Source organism: Mizuhopecten yessoensis, unplaced genomic scaffold, assembly GCF_002113885.1.
Source record: "Mizuhopecten yessoensis strain PY_sf001 unplaced genomic scaffold, ASM211388v2 scaffold3627, whole genome shotgun sequence".
NCBI lineage: Eukaryota > Metazoa > Mollusca > Bivalvia > Pectinida > Pectinidae > Mizuhopecten > Mizuhopecten yessoensis.
In genome coordinates this window covers 777,986-797,536 of record NW_018405139.1, presented here as the reverse complement: position 1 = coordinate 797,536, position 19,551 = coordinate 777,986, and the positions used below count along the sequence as shown (strand labels likewise).

General features: G+C 33.5%; 1 protein-coding gene across 3 annotated transcripts; it reads left to right on the top strand.

Moving 5' to 3' along the window:
* The first annotated feature begins 353 nt into the window (after positions 1 to 353).
* On the top strand, positions 354 to 7,856 carry LOC110447851 (DNA damage-regulated autophagy modulator protein 2-like). 3 transcript variants are annotated; one of them, XM_021493800.1, is made up of 7 exons: positions 354 to 503; positions 1,387 to 1,534; positions 2,653 to 2,720; positions 4,036 to 4,178; positions 5,827 to 6,004; positions 6,370 to 6,443; positions 7,062 to 7,856. In XM_021493800.1, the coding sequence occupies exons 2-7, from the start codon at positions 1,404 to 1,406 to the stop codon at positions 7,248 to 7,250; spliced, it is 783 nt and encodes a 260-aa protein (XP_021349475.1). In that variant the 5' UTR covers positions 354 to 503; positions 1,387 to 1,403; the 3' UTR covers positions 7,251 to 7,856. The 3 variants fall into 3 exon arrangements, with proteins under 3 accessions (XP_021349475.1, XP_021349476.1, XP_021349474.1); XM_021493801.1 differs by having other exon boundaries at positions 354 to 507; XM_021493799.1 differs by lacking the exon at positions 354 to 503 and adding an exon at positions 767 to 993.
* Positions 7,857 to 19,551: the final 11,695 nt, after the last annotated feature.

Sequence of the window (19,551 nt, the reverse complement as noted above, 5' to 3'; positions counted from 1 at the left end):
GCAACGCCCTTTATTTTTATTCGGACACAATTAATCGAGGCCTTGTTTCAATATCGATACTTAAATATGTATTTGGCCCGTTAGTTCAAGATAAATCAATATAGTAACGACAAATAACATTCGCACAAAAGTTACCAGCTGAATACACCAACATTTCTATCTTGCAAAATGTATCTTTTCAGCAATTAGATAAAGGGAGGAAAGTACTTAGATACTTTTGTGGTGATGTTCTTCTTGAACCTTTAGCCTAAAAACAAGACAACTTACAAGGCTAACACGATGTTAAACGTGCCAAATTTCATTTCAGACGCATAAGAGTTATCTTTCTTTAACTGGCAGCAGGCACACCGGAAGTGAACATTCTACTTTCATTTCTACAAGGTAAACAGAAAGACAGCTGTCTTAAGAAACTTGGACGAACCCATTGGATCTGTCCGATAACGGCGTTTTATATTCAACACATATTTTTCTGACACAACGAAACACCACAGAGAAATTTTAACGTGAGTATGTGTGATATTTTCCTATCCATTGTCTTATTTTGGGAGATTCCTTTTAATTTCGTCACAATCACATGACAATGACACTTGGGTCACAGGGATACGACTATTTGTATGTGTGCTGGTGACCGATATCAGTATATCATACATGTATGTGTATTGTACATTTGTAACGAACCCCTGTGCTTGAATCATAGTCATGCCCTAAACACTTGAATCCCGTGCCTATTAGTGATCTTGTTGCTACTTTTAACGTAATAGAGATAACATATCTGTTTTCCTGATTAAATTTTCCTACATATAACCCGATCACAAACTTAAATTCTGCCGTACTTGTGAAACATTACAACTACGTGACACACGCATGCATAGTTTTGTGACATTCGATATCAGTAGAACACAGCTGTACTTGCATGTATCTACCATATGTCGGGTGTGCGAAATTTTGAAATTCAAGACAATTCAGGCGCAGTGAGAAGAAGATATGAAACAGGTATTGGAGACATGTTAGAACTGTGCAGACCTAAATATACCAAACATATGTAACTATACCTGCATGCATGCACAGTATGAAGTTTGAATTATTAGTGATATATACATGTGTATGTCTGCTTTTTGAAACCAAGAACTGTATACCTATAAAATTGAATCTATTGCACTTAGTAGATTTTAAATATTTCTCACCTGTTTGTTCAAATTATTCTCATCTTAATAATATGTGGAGGATTGTATGGAATAAAGGGAGGATTAATTGAACTCGAACAACTGGTATATGTTTAATTACTGTGTTGGTAGGTAATAAAACCTGAGGCAGATGTTTATATGAAGTCAATTGGCCATGGAGAGATGGGTTATCTAAATTGACAGCTGCCTTTTTTTGTTACAGGTGTTCTAACAGAGAAGATGCAGGTGTGTGGTGGGGGCCTGGGATACCTGCCTATCTGTTTGGTGCTGGTTTCCTTTGGGACATTTATTGGATCATACATCATAGCCATCCTCAAACATGATGTTGCTATATACTTCCCTTATATCAGGTATGAAGTTCAGTAGAGAATGATTGGTTTAATTTGTGTGAATGATAGACTACATACACTAATGTCTGTATGGGGAAAGTTATTCCTATTCCGTCCAACTTTAATTTTTTTATTTCTACATTGTTTTGCAATAATACATAAGTCATAGTTTAATAGATTTATACGAAGTGTACATGTTTTTGTTATATATATATATTTTTGTGACAGCAAGGGGTTAAGAACCTGAACTGAAGTGGTATTTAGGGACAAACACATTTAAAAAGGACTAGCAAAGAGACAGGTTTTAATTGCACATATGACAACTATCACCTTCTAGTTTCAGGAAATGAAGTATTTCCTTTCAGCTCAGTAACAGATCTAGAGTGTCAGATTGTATTTGACAGCCCCAGTCAACTGAAGTCTAGAGTATTTGACAGCCCCAGTCAACTGAGATCTAGAGTATTTGACCACCCCATTCAACTGAGGGCTAGAGTATTTGACAGCCCCAGTCAACTGAAGTCTAGAGTATTTGACCGCCCCATTCAACTGAGGGCTAGAGTATTTGACAGCCCCAGTCAACTGAAGTCTAGAGTATTTGACAGCCCCGGTCAACTGAAGTCTAGAGTATTTGACAGTCTCAGTCAATTGTTTTACCCTGAGTTTTTGACAGCCCTATTGAGCTGTGAAATCTAGGGTATTTGACATTGCCAGTCAACTGTGAGGTAACATTATAAAGCCCAAGGCAACCATAAGTGTTTACAGGAGATAGTGTCATGTTAATTATTACTTCTTCACCTTCTTATATCGGGGAACAAACCAGGGATAACTATCATTACTTTGGTGCAAAATGACAATAATTAGAGCTCCTTTTGTCTGTCAGCTCATCTGACAGGAAAGCGAAGGAACAACTTAGACGATGGTTACAAGACACTAATTAGCAACTTGTAATTTTCCTTCTTTTGCCTCATAAAACACAAAGTACTGAGGATCCAAAATGGCATAAATCACCTTCCATATGTCTTTGATATATACATAAAAATAAAAAATAAATAAAAATAACTAAGAGTATGACAGTATGATGACATTGTGTTATATGTGGATAAATTAAAAAAAATGAAATTCTATTTCTAATTGAACAGCGATACAGGAACGAAACCACCCGAGAGCTGTATATTTGGACAGTTTCTAAACATTGCTGCAACTTTAGGTAAGTTTTGTCACAGCTCAAAACTGTTTTGCATTCAAAAGAGTTATTTCCCTTCTCACAGTGCCTTCATCAGAAGATAGACTTTTACAGACCATTGACAATTTAAGTCATTTTAGGGCCAAACAACATTAAAAACAGACATTCACAAAAAAAAAATCAAACTTAAGAGCATAGAATATTTAAAAGATGCATTAAATATCAATAGCATACATATTCTTTGTAAATCATTATATTTCCAAGTGTAACTTGTATATGTTAACATAAATAATCATTACCAAAGAGCACAGAAACTGTTTCAAACAAACTTTTCATTGATGTTACATTGTAGACTATTTCATTCATTTGTTAAAAATCTGCACATTCAATCTTAAAATGTATTACAAGAAACAGTTGTTTTTGTTTTTGGTTTTGTGAAATGAAAATAATTACCGTATGGATTTTTAGTGGATAGTTCCTGTGAGATATTGCCTCTCTGATGTTGAAATTATTGTTGAGAATTTTTAGATATTGTAGGCAGTACAGGGTCTGTTTAAAGTTTCCTTTAATCATTATTATTAATAATAATTTTTCTGGCATCACATTTGCAGGATGAAACCAAGGTATGTTGTAACTGCACAAGATTAAAAAAAGATTATTTTCCTAACTTATCAAAAAATATCTCCTTTCATGGAGAAATTCGTAATTTGACCATGTACATAGTATGTATCTATTTTGAATTTCTGAGAGATTTATTTAAACATATCCTTGGAAAATCTATACAGATTTTGTATGAAGAAAAGATATCACATCTTTCTGGAATGCACTCCCATGACCTTTGTTGAGGTTTTTGAGTTAATTCCAGGAATCTATTTGAATTAGCCAGAATTTGAGCTTGTTCTGTGTCTTGTACAAGGAGAAATTGAAGAAAGAAAGAACATACCTGTTGTATCTCATTGTATGTAATTGTATTTTTAAAACAACTGATGTTGCAATCCCTGTAGAATTTGGTTCTGTGTCAGCTTAACCTTTCAACCCTATGCAACTTTAGTAATCTCTACCATGCATTGATCTAGATGAGTCCATTTTGATATACAGTGGTAAAAAGGGTTAAAGGACATTAAAAAACAAAGTTGAATCTACTGCCCTCATTGAAACACTTGGGAACTCTATATTTTCATGTCTGTCTTACCTAATATGTCTTTTCTGCCCCAGCCACCCATTGTCATATTACCTTGTCTGTTGCTAGGACATTAAACTCCAATAAACAAATGAAAAAAAACCAGAAAAAATTTGCTATCCAGAAGTAATATTATGATACTTTACTGTTGTATTTCAGCCTTTTGTACTATGTATGTTCGTTACAAGCTGGTGGCAAGTCTGACTGGAAACGAGGATACAAAGCTCAGGAGACTCAATAATGCAGGCCTTGTTCTCGGGACTCTCAGTTCACTTGGGCTCAGCATTGTCGCCAACTTTCAGGTAAGATACTTATAGGGTAATCAAAAGCAAACACATTCACTGTCCTTCTGTACTTAACCTTGGTGAGACTTTGTGTTTAGATCCTTTACTCAAATATGAGAAGTCCATGACCTGTATTCATGAAACCATCCTCATGCTCAAACTCAGTTTCTTGCTCCCGTGATAAATAAAAAAAATCTATCAATGATTTGGAACAATTTTACAGAGTGTTACATGTAAATACCATTTAAATGGCTCACATGATTTAAGTGGGTAATTATATAGTTAGTTTGAACACTGTAGAGTCCATGCTTGAGCATGGGTATACTTTCATGCATACAGCCATCATTCTTCATATGTGGAGAGTACTACATCATTGTCACTGTGCCCTATACATGTATAACTGACTTTGGTTGTATGATTACCTGTATAATCACCAATGTATGATTACCTGTGTATGATTATCTGTGTATGATTACCTGTGTATGAATACCAGTGTATAATCACCAATGTATGATTACCTGTGTATGATTACCTTTGTATGAATACCTGTGTATGATTACTTTTGCATAATTAACAGTGTATGATTACCTGTGTATGATTACCAGTGTATGATTAACAGTGTATGATTATCTGTGTATGATTACCTTTGTATGATTATCAGTGTATGATAACCAGTGTATGATAACCTGTGTATGATAACCAATGAATGATTACCTGTGTATGATAACGTATGTATAATTAACAGTGTATGATTACCAGTGTATGATTACCAGTGTATGATTATCTGTGTATGATTACCTGTGTATGATTACCTTTGTATGAATACCTGTGTATGATTACTTTTGCATAATTAACAGTGTATGATTACCTGTGTATGAATACCAGTGTATGATTACCTGTGTATGAATACCAGTGTATGATTACCTGTGTATGAATACCAGTGTATGATTACCTGTGTATGAATAACTGTGCATAATAACCTGTGTATGATTACCTGTGTATGATTACTTTTGCATAATTAACAGTGTATGATTACCAGTGTATGATTAACAGTGTATGATTATCTGGGTATGATTACCTTTGTATGCTTATCAGTGTATGATTACCAGCGTACGATTAACAGTCTATGATTATCTGTGTATGATTCCCTTTGTATGAATACCTGTGTATGATTACTGTTGCATAATTAACAGTGTATGATTACCGGTGTAGGATTAACTGTGCATAATAACCTGTGTATGACTACCTGTGTATGATTACTTTTGCATAATTAACAGTGTATGATTTTCTGTGTATGATTACCGTTGTATGATTATCAGTGTATGATTATCTGGGTATGATTACCTTTGTATGAATACCTGGGTATGATTACTTTTGCATAATAAACAGTGTATGATTACCTGTATATGATTACCAGTGTATGATTACCAGTGTATGATAACCTGTGTATGATAACCAATGAATGATTACCTGTGTATGATAAACTATGTATAATTACCTGTATAATTACCCGTGTTTGGCTACATGTTTAATGACTGGTGTATTATTATTTGATTATGATTACCTGTATAATTACCTGTGTATGGTTACATGTTTAATGACTGGTGTATTATTATTTGATTATGATTACCTGTAAAACTACCTACAGTGTATATATTTCTAACAGGAGACTGTTGTTGAGCCAGTCCACCTGACAGGAGCTAGTCTAGTGCTAGGATGTGGAGTTGTGTATGAGTTTGTCCAGACCTATGTCACCTACCAGATGCATCCAGATTTCAATGGGCAGTTTATCGCACGCATCAGACTGCTTATTTCAGTGATTTCAGCGATCGGCATGGTCATGGGTATCCTTTACACAGTTTCTGTTTGTACTTCCATAAGATAACTTTAATCCTTTACTTCTACACGTATTTAAACATTTTTAGACCCTGTTTAGACGACCCACATAAATCACCCCTGATGCCGGGAGTCAAACCTGTAGCTACAGTTCCAACACCCTGGGGTTCAGACACGGTAACAGGCTCTAGATCCCTTGGCTGAATGGACTTGATGAACCATGGGAAGAGGGAATCGCATAGCTACACATCAGTTACTAAAACTTTTAGTCAGTTTCTTTATCAATAGTGAATCTATATGTTAATGATTTACTTCTATTTAGTGAAGAAATAAATAACTCGTACTTAGTCATACACCCCTTAACACATACAAGCATTCACTTCAGCTGGAATATCAAGATATCAGACTGATACCAAAGACAAACTGCACTGGAAACCAGATGAGAAGGTATGTGTGTGGACCTAAGGGGTCCCATTTCTTAACAGGGACTGAAATTAAGATTTAAAATCATATAAATTTTCTTTCATGAAATGTTGTTTGAAATTACAACCAATATACCAGAAATCAGATCTTAGTACAGAGGTTTTTTGAGTTCCATAAATAATAAATGCTTTACTCCAACCACAATATGTTTATATATTGTGGTCAGAAAGAAGCATTTATTTATGGAATTAAAGAAAGAACTATTAGTGCAAGGAATTTGTTTTTTGGTTCATTGTTGGTATTGTACAAAATGTTTGATGAAAAAACCCTGATTATTTCTGTCAAAAATTATAAAAGGAAAGAACAAAATTCCTGTCCCTACTGAGTGTTGAACCTCTTTGTAATGAATGTGTATTTTTACTTCCAATTTAAAGTAACCTCCCACTGACCTAGAGAACCATATGAAGACCTGTTACCAGCCTCAATGTATTGGGGGGGGGGGGGTTAAAGGTCTTGTTAGGCATTTTTGGAACAACATCATAAAGTTGTTTCCATTTACCAGTGTCGATGCAATAAATTGTAGACGATGATTGATACATAACAACGAACCCACATATAGGATGTTATTGATTTGTTTTTCAGGGGTTTACAGCTCACATAGTGAGTACCATGTCTGAGTGGGTAACGGCTGCATTCTTCCTGTTCTACTTCTTCACCTACGTTAGAGACTTCCAGAAAGTAAATGTTCAGGTGAAAGCCGAACTTCGTGTCAGACATTTGGACGAACATCCTTATCAAATTCCTGATGAAAGGTCACCGTTGCTCGCATAGAAAGATCAGAAAGACATTAATAATGACTGTTCAACTTCATTTGGCTTTACAAAAGGTCACTCCTGCCTGCTTAGGAACATCAAAGAGACATTAAAAGATGTCCAACTTCGTTGTGCTCTACAACAGGTCACCCATATGCATGCTTCCATAGAAAGATCAAATAGGCATTAATAACTGCCTAACTTCATTGGGTTTTACTGATTTAGAGAATGTAGATTAAAACCTCAACCAATTTGTTATAATTTTACCACATTTGACACTACATGCTGACTAGTCACAGAAAAACACAAGAAACCTTGATGAAAAAACAACAACTTACAATTCTATAAGACCAATTTAAAAAATAAAAAGCCATGCAAACGTTTAATTACTGTACCCAAGCATGATACTTTCTGCATACTGTATAACGGGAAATTTTGCCGCAGTTAAACCTTCGTCTTTTTTTTCTCTCTCGGTAATGAGAGCGAATTTATCGTAAGAACGAACATCAGTAAACAACATGTTAAACATACCGATCAAAAGTGAAGGGAAATTAACACTGGGCGAATACATATTTTACCAGCGTAGGGCAAAATTAACACTGGGCGAATACATATTTTACCAGCATAGGGCGTAATTAACACTGGGCGAATACATATTTTACCAGCATTGGGCGAAATTAACACTGGGCGAAAACATATTTTACCAGCGTATGGCAAAATTAACACTGGGCGAACACATATTTTACCAGCATTGGGCGAAATTAACACTGGGCGAATACATATTTTACCAGCGTAGGGCGAAATTAACACTGGGTGAATACATATTTTACCAGCATAGGGCGAAATTAACACTGGGTGAATACATATTTTACCAGCATAGGTCGAAATTAACACTGGCCGAATACATATTTTACCAGCATTGGGCGAAATTAACACTGGGCGAAAACATATTTTACCAGCGTATGGCAAAATTAACACTGGGCGAAAACATGTTTTACCAGCGTAGGGCGAAATTAACACTGGGCGAATACATATTTTACCAGCGTAGGCCGAAATTAACACTGGGCGAATACATATTTTACCAGCGTAGGGCGAAATTAACACTGGGCGAATACATATTTTACCAGCGTAGGGCGAAATTAACACTGGGCGAATACATATTTTACCAGCGTAGGGCGAAATTAACACTGGGCGAATACATATTTTACCAGCGTAGGGCGAAATTAACACTGGGCGAATACATATTTTACCAGCGTAGGGCGAAATTAACACTGGGCGAATACATATTTTACCAGCGTAGGGCGAAATTAACACTGGGCGAATACATATTTTACCAGCGTAGGGCGAAATTAACACTGGGCGAATACATATTTTACCAGCGTAGGGCGAAATTAACACTGGGCGAAAACATATTTTACCAGCGTAGGGCAAAATTAACACTGGGCGAATACATATTTTACCAGCGTAGGGCGAAAGTTTCCCAGTATACCGTATTTCACCTTATCATGCATAGAACATGATGCAATTTGTATTCATTTAAATTGACTTGTGTTTCCTTGTGACGACTCAGTAAAATTGAATTTAATGAGGTTAGATTGAAGAAAATCAAATTGGTTGAATATTTCTCTAAATAATGAGACCAAATGAAATGTCATTCTGCCATGTCCAGATCGAGACTTGTAATTCAGATGGCCTTAGATATTACAGTTCAGTGACCCAATCATCTGTTAATTGCCTTAGATTTGCAATCAAAAACAAATCAAAACATGAATTAACACTCTTTAGAATTGTTAATCCAGATTTTAAAAGCAGGACAGCATTCATATATTCTTTGTGGACTCGATTAGGGAGGAAAGATATGATAAGTAAAGAATGGAAGTTGAAAGTATGACAAATGTTTGGAATGAAGCTATTGGTGTTAATACCTTTCCAACTGAAACATTCTCTTCAGAAAGTATGATAATAAATTCTATGGTGAAAGTGACTATAGTAATAAAAATGAACACCTTGGTGTAATTTAACACTATGCCTTCGATTCACGAAAGTGCTATACTCTCTGAATATTTTCAATTAAAAAATCTTTGTTAGGATTATTAAGTGAAATTTTCCCTATAGTGCTAATACAATAAAAGGCATATTGGTGTTTTATGTAAAAAGGAAATTGGTTTAGGCAGAACAGTAGAACTTTAACTGGAATATTTGAGATGGATGTTGAAAATTTGAGAGAAGTCATGTAGTGTTGACGTCGACATAGGCTTATTGATGTTAAATACTTAGAATTATATAATTAATAGCATTGTTTATATTGTGTATAGTGTAAATTTCAAGTTTGGCAAGCTTGTACCTTTTATCAAGGTTTGAACTGAACTGAAATCTCTTTCAATTTACATGTCAGTTGCAAGACAGTTCGATCATAACATGACACTCGCCTGAATCTATCATATTAAAATATATGATATTTTTCATAGAATCAAACACATTTATAATGTACAGACAGATACACAAAAATCGCGTTTTATTTTTTTATATCATTTCCAGAGAAAAGTAATTTGATTTTAACGTCTACCTTACTTGAACCTATCCTATTCTTGTACATAAAATGTTAGTATAGGTACTTGCAGCAGATAGTGGTAAATGGCATAACATTGAATTGCAAGGGATATGTCGCAATACGAGTACATCATGACACAATTAATCCAGGAATTCTCCTCAACTTCTGTTAAGTGGTGATCTTGTTTAGGAAACCACATTTGAAAAGCATTTATTTTTATGTTACCTGATTTTTTATGAAGAACTTATCTGACACAAGAGACCGCTTTGTCGTTACATTAAGAATCTATTTTGAATCGTCAATTGCCAACATTAGTACAAGGTGCAGTAAATAGTTATTTTGTTTGACATTCAGTATCTACTTACTGAAATAAGTTTTTCCCTGTTTCGTATTTCTAATTATCAAGATGCCTAATATGGCATCTTTATAAAGACTTAGCTGTATTTATAAAAATGTTTGTGCGCTCGCACTTTTCCACTACGCGAATTATGCATACATGTACAAGTTTTTAACTAGTCATTTGAAACACGGTCGCGAAAATAGGTAAGTTGCTATATAGCTATGACACATGTGCTAGTAATTACTGAAAGCAGTTTAACTGTACGTGATGTATGACTGTAAATCCAGTTATCCATACTTAAAGAAGTACGTCTACAGTAGTGAAATATGTAGCTATTGTATGTGCTATCAGTGTTAAACGAATAAAAGACTTAAAGCCTTTTATTTTGATCCAGTTACCTTACTTTTTCCAGCTCTATGATACATGCAATAAATGAGTCAAATTTAATTGTGTCTGAATATAACTCGATGACGTAATGAAATCATCATATTGTGGATCTGATTGCAGCCTTTAAGAATCTAAGAATAGATTATGTATATTTTGTTATGATTTAAATAATATTTATCATTCAGACGCCACCTTAATTTGTCAGTTTAAACCTTTGCCATTTTATGCAATAGATAGCTGTAGACATATACATAAACTATATTCTGAAATGTATCCCAGTGAATTCATTTTATAGGAGTAAGGTGCTTATTTCACACTCAGATCACTATTTTTGATTTTATTTTGTTTATTTCATCTTTGTTATTTCTCATGAAAGTCCCGCCATGTATGGTGTTCTGTTCAGAAATGATTTATCAAAGCTATAGCCATGATAAACAGTGTACAATACTTAATTAAAGTTTTCAGCATTGGTACAGGGATCCTTAAATAGAAATAATTTGAAGTCGCTTAAAATTGTATCGCTGGCTATAGTATACTGAACTCCAATGAAACATCGTTGTGTTAAAACCAATTGTATCATGATTTAAAAAAACTAACTGCGATTATTATGGACGTTGTTAGCTATATATTATTATATAGAGTTTTATATGCGAATTTTGTTACGTCATTGCATCAAATTTGATGACGTCATAATTATTTATAACGTTTGATGACGTGATAATGATTTATAATGTTTGACGTCATAATGATTTATAATGTTTTCATTTAGTTAATCGGTTTTTGAGAAACAGAAACTCGCATCCATTCTAATCTATTTAGATTATAGATGGTAGTGTATACGTACAATCTTTCAATCTTTTGTCACTCCTCTCTATCATCAAGTTTGATCTGTCCATGCTATATACAGCAAGGTAAATGCCATGGAACGCTACGCTGGTGTCATATATATTGTGACGCCTAAATATGTATGTAGTGTTGATATAAATATGAAAGAGATAATCCAATTAAATAAGAAACAAGCTAAATGTTCGCTCAATTTTATTTATATGCCTCGTTCTACATCAATGAATAGAAAAGCGAATGTATCTCCGGAAATGTAAAAAAAAAGGAAAGTGATGTTATCACATGATGTCACAAGGACGGGCATTTATCGAGCAAGAAAATTGTAACGTTTCAAGTGTATTTGTCTCTAATTTGTATATATGTTTAAAAAACGATACGCATAAATGAATTGGAATGAAATTGAGTCGAATTGTATGTTATATTAATATTTTAAACTGATGTTGATTCGGGTAATTATATTATGCTATGAACACCATGCAATATCAGAATTATATGAATATTGCGCTTTGATAATAGATTTATGATAATTTCATTAGTTTGTCATGGTTTTTCTCTTTGTGACTGTATATATATATTTATGTATGAAAATAGGTATACCGCTTTAAAATGTATCGGTTTTCTGTTCACAAATTTATTAAGATTTGTTCAACGGCCGCTGTTCTATTTAAAATCCATATTGTTATTAAGTCATTCCACAGTATTGAAAATATAATGCTTCATTTATTCAAAAAGATGCATTAAAAATTAAACTGTTTTTTTCCTTAACGGACATTGTAACTATTCGTCATACATAACGTAACGTGCTATATACTAGAGAGGCAATGCGTTTGCATTGAGTGAGATCTGATGCTATGCTTTATATGGTATGCTATACATATTTTAAGATAATGTTCACAACTATTGCTTCAATAGTATGTCATCATTTGTTTGTTTGTTTGTATCATTTTTGGTCTATTCCATCCATATCTCATCATTAATTTTTGATTATCATTTTGTGTGTTGTTGGTTAATTGACATCATGCGGTTTATTTCTATTTTTTGTAAGGATTACTTACCATTCATTGGGCTGTGTTCTCGTGTCTTGTCAGAGTCAATATTTATATGGTTGTCAATGACAGTTCATGTTTTGGTTTTATAAATAAAATCATTTATATGCTTGTAACTTGTGTTTGTTGGAAGTATTTTTTTTATAGAAAACTGAATAGAGTGCGTCTTACCCATGCAGTTTCCTTCACGGCTTAAGGTTGTCAAAGTATTTCGTTGATACAATTTTTCGGGATAGTGCAACAGGTTAATGCGAAGTATGTGCATTGAGATTATTCAAATAATTTATTTTTCGTTAAAACCATAAAAACAAGGAATGTTCGATTATAATAACACTTCGATGTTGTACAGACTAATTCCCCGTTTTTAGAACAATATGATAATAATACTTAAAGCAAATGACGACAGAGTACCGAAACGTGAACGGGACGTCGATATATAGACTTGTTTTTCGCTGTGTTTGCAACATTAATTTTGACATTATGATAATACACGGAGGTAATGACAAAAATAACCAAAGCGCCTATGCAGATGTCGATATGGAGATATACTGTTTTTGAATTAATGTAAACAACAGGAACCGAAGATACAACTAAAGATGAATGAAAGGCATTACACATCAAATTAGAGGCAAAACATGTACAGCCGGTCTGAAATGGAAACCATATGCACTCTCTATATACGTGTGTGGAACCTATGTATTTAGCTACTCCCAATACATTTTAATTGTAATTCCAAGTGCTTCTTTTCAGAAAATTAATTTAATTTATTGTTTTATGTATGAAAATGTTTCCTATTATCAACCGTTCTATGTTATATAAGTAGCTGCATTTTATTCTTTTATTTCAATATTGTATCATAAGTGTTTCCGTATATACAAATGTGTATTTTGCCTTGTATTTGGGGAATTTCTGCATTTCGGTAGTTTCCGTAAATATCCCATCCCATACGATCATGTAAACTTTCTTATGACATTAAGCTTGTATCGGACGTGTGAGGAAAGTAAATTATTGTAGATATGTATAAATATGTGTAACAGGTATTGAAGGTACCTTTCCGTTTAATTTTAATTTTCTTCAATTAGGTACTTACAGTACTGTAAACTTGCCCTCCTGACCCAGGCGTATAGGCCATGGTTTAACAAACGTAGAACCTTGCATTATTTGTCTTTGGGTTTACAGGGAAACTGTGTCGCCAATGAATGTGAAAATGAATTTTCAAATCATTCAACCTACAGAATTGCAACAGTTATCAAATATTTTGCTCAAGTATGCTGATGACACGATTTTATTTTCAGAAAGTGCCTACAGGGTCTACAGGCAATGTTTAACACTGTCCGATTACACTGACAGATAGAGTCTCTCGGTTAATAATAATAAAACTAAAATATTTGTATTTAGAAAATCAGGAAATTTGTGTTGCAATTAACAATGGATTTACAAAGGTGTGTTTATTGAGGTTGTTGACGAGTTCTGTTATCTTGGTATTATTCTGACAATATAATGGCAATTTAGAATTATCACAGGAACACGGTCTAAATGCTATAAAGCAATATTCGGTCTAATCAAATCATCTATAGATATGTAATTAAATTTCAAACCTACTTGTCACTTTTCGATACTTATGGTAGCAGTATTCCGTCTTTGCGTATTGCAGAGTTATCTTCTCTTGTGAGCAGGTATTGATTGTTACGTCATTGGTTTGTGTGAGAAAATTACGTCGTTTTCTCAAAAATTTGTGACGATACTCGCATAAACAAATGACGAAACAATCAATACCTGCTAACAAGAGCAGATAACTCTGCAATACGAAGAGACGGAATTGCGAACTATGCATTTAAAGTGTATGCATAAGGCTAGTAATACTGAAACAGTTAATCTTGAGTTCTGTAAGAATATACTTGGTGTAAAGAGGTCAACACCCACTCAGTGGTATGATCTATTATGAGATTGGAAAATACCCCTTCACTGTAATCAGACAGTCTAGCATCTTTAAATACTGGTTTAAATTGTACAGGACCCATAATTGTATGCTTCAAGGTTGTTACGACAATGTGTTTCGGCAGATCCAAATGGTAAACACTGTGTGGGATATGTAAAAAGAGATTTGTCAATATTAGGTTTTTGAGAAATATGGCAAAAACAACTTTTTATTTTCTCCTTATAGTCAAACAACGCTTGCTTGATACTTTTCAGCAAAACTATTTTGTCCACTTTGTCAAAGTGTAACTTGTGTCAAAACCTTGTAGACCATGTATAAATGCAAAGTTATTTATCGAAGCCAATTTTACTGAAATACAAGAAAGCGATATGTAGTTTTCGTTTGTCTGCGCACTGTTTAGTAATTGTAACAGGAAGTGCAACATGCAGGCTGCTTCTAACCGTAGCTGTCCTATGTACTACTGAAGTAAAAGATGGATTCCACTTTGTTTTCCAATGAAAAGAAGATGATTCTTTCGTCAAAATCTGTTAAAAACTTATGATCACTGCAAACCGTTCACAAAGTGTATGAAATGTCAAATGAATACTTAAAGAAACTGTTACGTACCTATGAACGAAATTTTCAAATATACCATTATATATAAGTGTATGACTTGAACTTGTGCATAATACGTGTAGTGTTATAGTCAGTAAGCTGTATCGTTTACGAGGAATTGGTATCACATTTGTGACGTCACGCGGTTTAAGGTCACTTCTAAGCGTGATCGATAAGTTCGTATATATATGTTAGTGTGGGATTTGTTGCAGAAAAAATGCATTAATCGATTTACTTTAATGTTTCAAAGAAAATTTTTGGTTAGTAAATAATATAAATATCTTATGTTGATGACCTCAAACTGACCTTGAAACAACTGACTGACAGTGTCCTTGACATCCAAGCAGATCTACATATGCGTTAAGCAAAAATAAAAGTTAAGCGAAACTCGTGCATAATTCGAGTATAATGCCGGGTCGAGTAACAGTGTATTACGAGAATCCTCCCTGTATGACCACAAAGGTTGACCCAATCGTTCCCGATGCTGGCAATGTCCTTAGAATACTTGTTGTGGCATTCAAAAGGTATCAGAATATATACATAGGACATTTAAAAAAAAAACAATGATTGTAGACTCCCCAACACTATCAGTCTCTAAACATATTTTGTTATTTTCAAAAAGTACCATAAATGTAAATTTATTGACCTTATTTCTTCGTTCTTAAGAACTTAAAAAAAAACTCAGTTCATTGGTGACTCCCTTAAAGTAACTGTAATATTGGTCACAAACAATAATTAACACTTAACTTGAAGCTTACAGTGTATATATGTCAGTGTCGTTCAAAATTTAACGAGCAAATGGTTGGAGCATAACAAGCTTTTACTTTGTCAGCGTTGTAGTTCATGTTAATATAATTTTAGAAAGATTGACCATTGTCTGATCAGTTACAAAGGAAACAATAATTGTTAACCATAGGTTAATACGTTCAGAAGCTGCAATTTAATCGATTCTCTATTGATGTAATTATGTTGGATGTGAGAATGGATGGTGTTGGATATCTTTTTGAAGCATTTTGTTTTTCATTTACTAAAACTTAGAAAAAACTGTTCATTCGTTTATTCTTCTCGGTTTAAAACATAGGTATCTCAGTAATTGGTCCATGTAAAGAAAAGCAAATAGATACTACATGTATATAACTGTCTGCGGGAAGCGTTGAATTAGTCATTTAAAATAACTATATTAACAAATCAATTTGACAACTCTTTTTTAATGACACATGTCCAATACTATATTATTTTTGAAGCTTTTGCAATAAATAAACTGGATAATTTAAATATTGATATATATATATTATATATGAAACAAATCAAAATAACCCCATAGACAAATCAGGAAACCAACCCTTTTTTTGAATGAAAAACACATGTCCAATAATACATTATTTTCGTGGCTTTTGCAATAAATACCCTGTTAAAGTACAATAGAAAACAACAACAGGAATTGAAGAGATGTCAAAACAAAAGGAAAGACAACATCAGGAATAGAGGAAATAACACAACAAATTGAAGACAACATTAGAACAAATGAGATAGCAAAACACAAGGAAAGACAACAAAAGGAACTGACGAGACACCAAAAGGAAGGCAAATATTTTTAACTGAGGAGACTTCAAAATCATTCATTCAAACACCTCTACCTGATGATGATGATGGAACTCGCACAAGCTTAATAACAAAAAGCCTCATGACTCCGGAAACTAGTTATCGTTTATAAATATGTGTATGATTCTTTTCATCAATATCATAAATCCAGCTGTATGTCTGACAGTGAAACTAGCATAAAACAATAATTAATAGCAATTTATATACAATGTAGATATATTATCATAGTGTGAGGAAAGGTCATTCATCATTACGTTAAAACTAATGATACATGTAACTCTGATTACAGGAAATTGTCATGCACGTACATTGAATTATATTTGTTGAAGGAATTTAAGTTGAACTTGATACCTTATAAAACAAAAGGATGTAAAAATGTGGTAATACATCGATGTCTCTTAAAACCTTACCGGGAGAAGAGAGACAATTTGTGTGCCACGACCAGGAATTTTTTACAACGGGAGGGAACAAGGTAGGGTAGTCGGGTCAGTGGGCGTCGCCGATTGAAGGGAAAGGATGGCTACTGTACTAAGAAACCAGGAAAGGATCAGGAAAGAGTGGGAGTGATTGGGTTTTATTAGCGTCGGCGACTATAGAATAGACATATATGTGTTTTGGGACTTGGCTCGGTGGGGATGTATACCGAAATTATTTAATACATAATTACATCTGTTGATTTATAATTCAATTTATTAAATCAATTATCTAGAGAATCTTTTGAGTATCAAGAATTTTTCAAATACCTATGTAGTTGTATCATCATTCAATTGCAATATTTCTTATTTTTCTTCTTTTAAAATGAAAAATACTATATGCAATGCTTATTTCTACACTTTGTAATTTCTACAATTTGTATTATCACAATATCATTATGCGTATGTATATGTCTGTTTGAAACATACTACTATGGCACTCCCCTACTGATGTGAAATAAACAAAATCTGATGACGATATTTACACCAGAACGTATTCAAATAATAGAACAGAATCTATTGATGTGTAGGGTGTCATACAACAACAGAATCAAATAATAATGGGTCTGCACGTCACTTGTTTATCACAGGGTATCAAATAGGCGTGAAAATGGAAGATAAACATTGAAGTAAAAATCTTTTCATTGTTCAAATCTTATTTTCTATTTTCTTTTTACATTTTCTTATATCCGTAGTACTCTGTTAAATAACGTTACATAACACCGCTATATCGGACATTAAAAGACTCATGTGCGTAAAAATGCTGCATCTAACACAAATAAAAAAAAAGAAAACTTTATATTTTCATACAAGTACAAAAATATTTTTACGACAGGATAAAATAGAATAAACGATTTTCAACAAAACACGTTAGATTGGAAACTATTAGTTTGGCGCCCCGAGAACGTACTTACTCCTTCGTTTGGTCGCCGAGAATTAGTATTCCACGCCTCCTTGTTGTGTTTTACCGAGTTCAGCATGGTTGATGAAGGGGAGGGTGGCCCTTTATCTTTTAATATTCCCCCTCCCCACCGGTAGTGCTGTAATAGGTAAATTGAATGGCACAATATATTTCATAAGACTTAATTAAGGCATCCATTTCTTCAAAGCATGCTTTTCTTTCCGGAGATTTATCCCATTATGAGGCGGGATTTGTGCAGAAATAATAATTATCACCATCATGGACGATTTCTTTTTGATGTCTTAACATTAATATACAAAGACATAATATTGTATCTAAATGCAATGGAGTACATACACGTATACAGTTAAGAGTTTACTTAACATGTGTTATTAACGGGAAGGGTTCTCGACTTTACCGCGATGTGATGTTCTCTTTATACTTACTATGTATCGGGATAACGTCTGGTCACACACATCAACACAATGATAAGTGAAATATATATATAAAAAGAAAAATATTGGTATTTAGTGTTATTTTATTATAATTAATCGATATAATACAATCAATTAGTGAAATGAGCACATATAAGTATAAATAAGCTGTGATCTCAACCGCAGTATGTATATATATTTTCAACAAGTTTATTAACGCTATAGTTTAAGCCCTTCATTAGCTTTTCACGCGAGTTTCTGGTTGTTTTTTGTATTCTTTTTGGGTGAAATGTGAATACCAAATTTCTGTATTTCTGTTTTTTGTGTTACGTTCAACTTTCATACATAATTTAATATTTTAACTCTATGCCTGTAATTATGAAGAGTATACTTGCATTATGTATCATATCAAGAAAACAATAAATATACAGATCACAAAAAGAATGATAACAAGTAAAATATAAAATGTTATTTTATCATTTATTGCACATTTGTACACATTCACAGCATTTAGTGTTGTAAGGGATTCGTGTAATATAGCGTCACAAATCCAGTGAATATTACAGTATCATTGTTTATTCCTTAGGTGATATTTGTCATCCCTTGTAAAATTACAATTTGTCTCAGATTTAAGTATTTTTTTGTTTGCAAATGATGAAATTTATTTCAAACGATTTTGAAGTTAACTAAATCACATTTAGTTTAAATACCGGTTCATGATTATATTGCCTATTGCAATTTATAGTAGTAAAACTGATTGCACGTGCATAACCAAAAATAAATAGAGTACCTTGCGTTTTCGATGCATTCTATGGTCTACCATTTATTCAAAGCAGATAAGCGAACTTGTTTTTTAAAACAAATAGCATGTTTTCTGTTTCTACAAGGTGTTCAGTATCAAATATGAATAAGAATCATATAGCGATTTCTAAGCACATTTGTTTTCCCATGAAAAACATTTTGAGAGTTTTTTTTATTAACAATTGAGCACGGATTTCGGGGTTTATATTGTCTGTGTAGTATAAGTCACTGTCTTACCGTCAACAAGGACACATTATACAACAACATCATTACACAAGGACAGAAAACCCCAGCACACAAGTTCAAAATAAAAACTTTAAAAAGGGACAACAAAAGCAAAGAAGTCGGGGAACACCCCAAGGCTGATATTAACTTTATATGTTCTGTAAAGGCAAATGGTTCCTGCGCC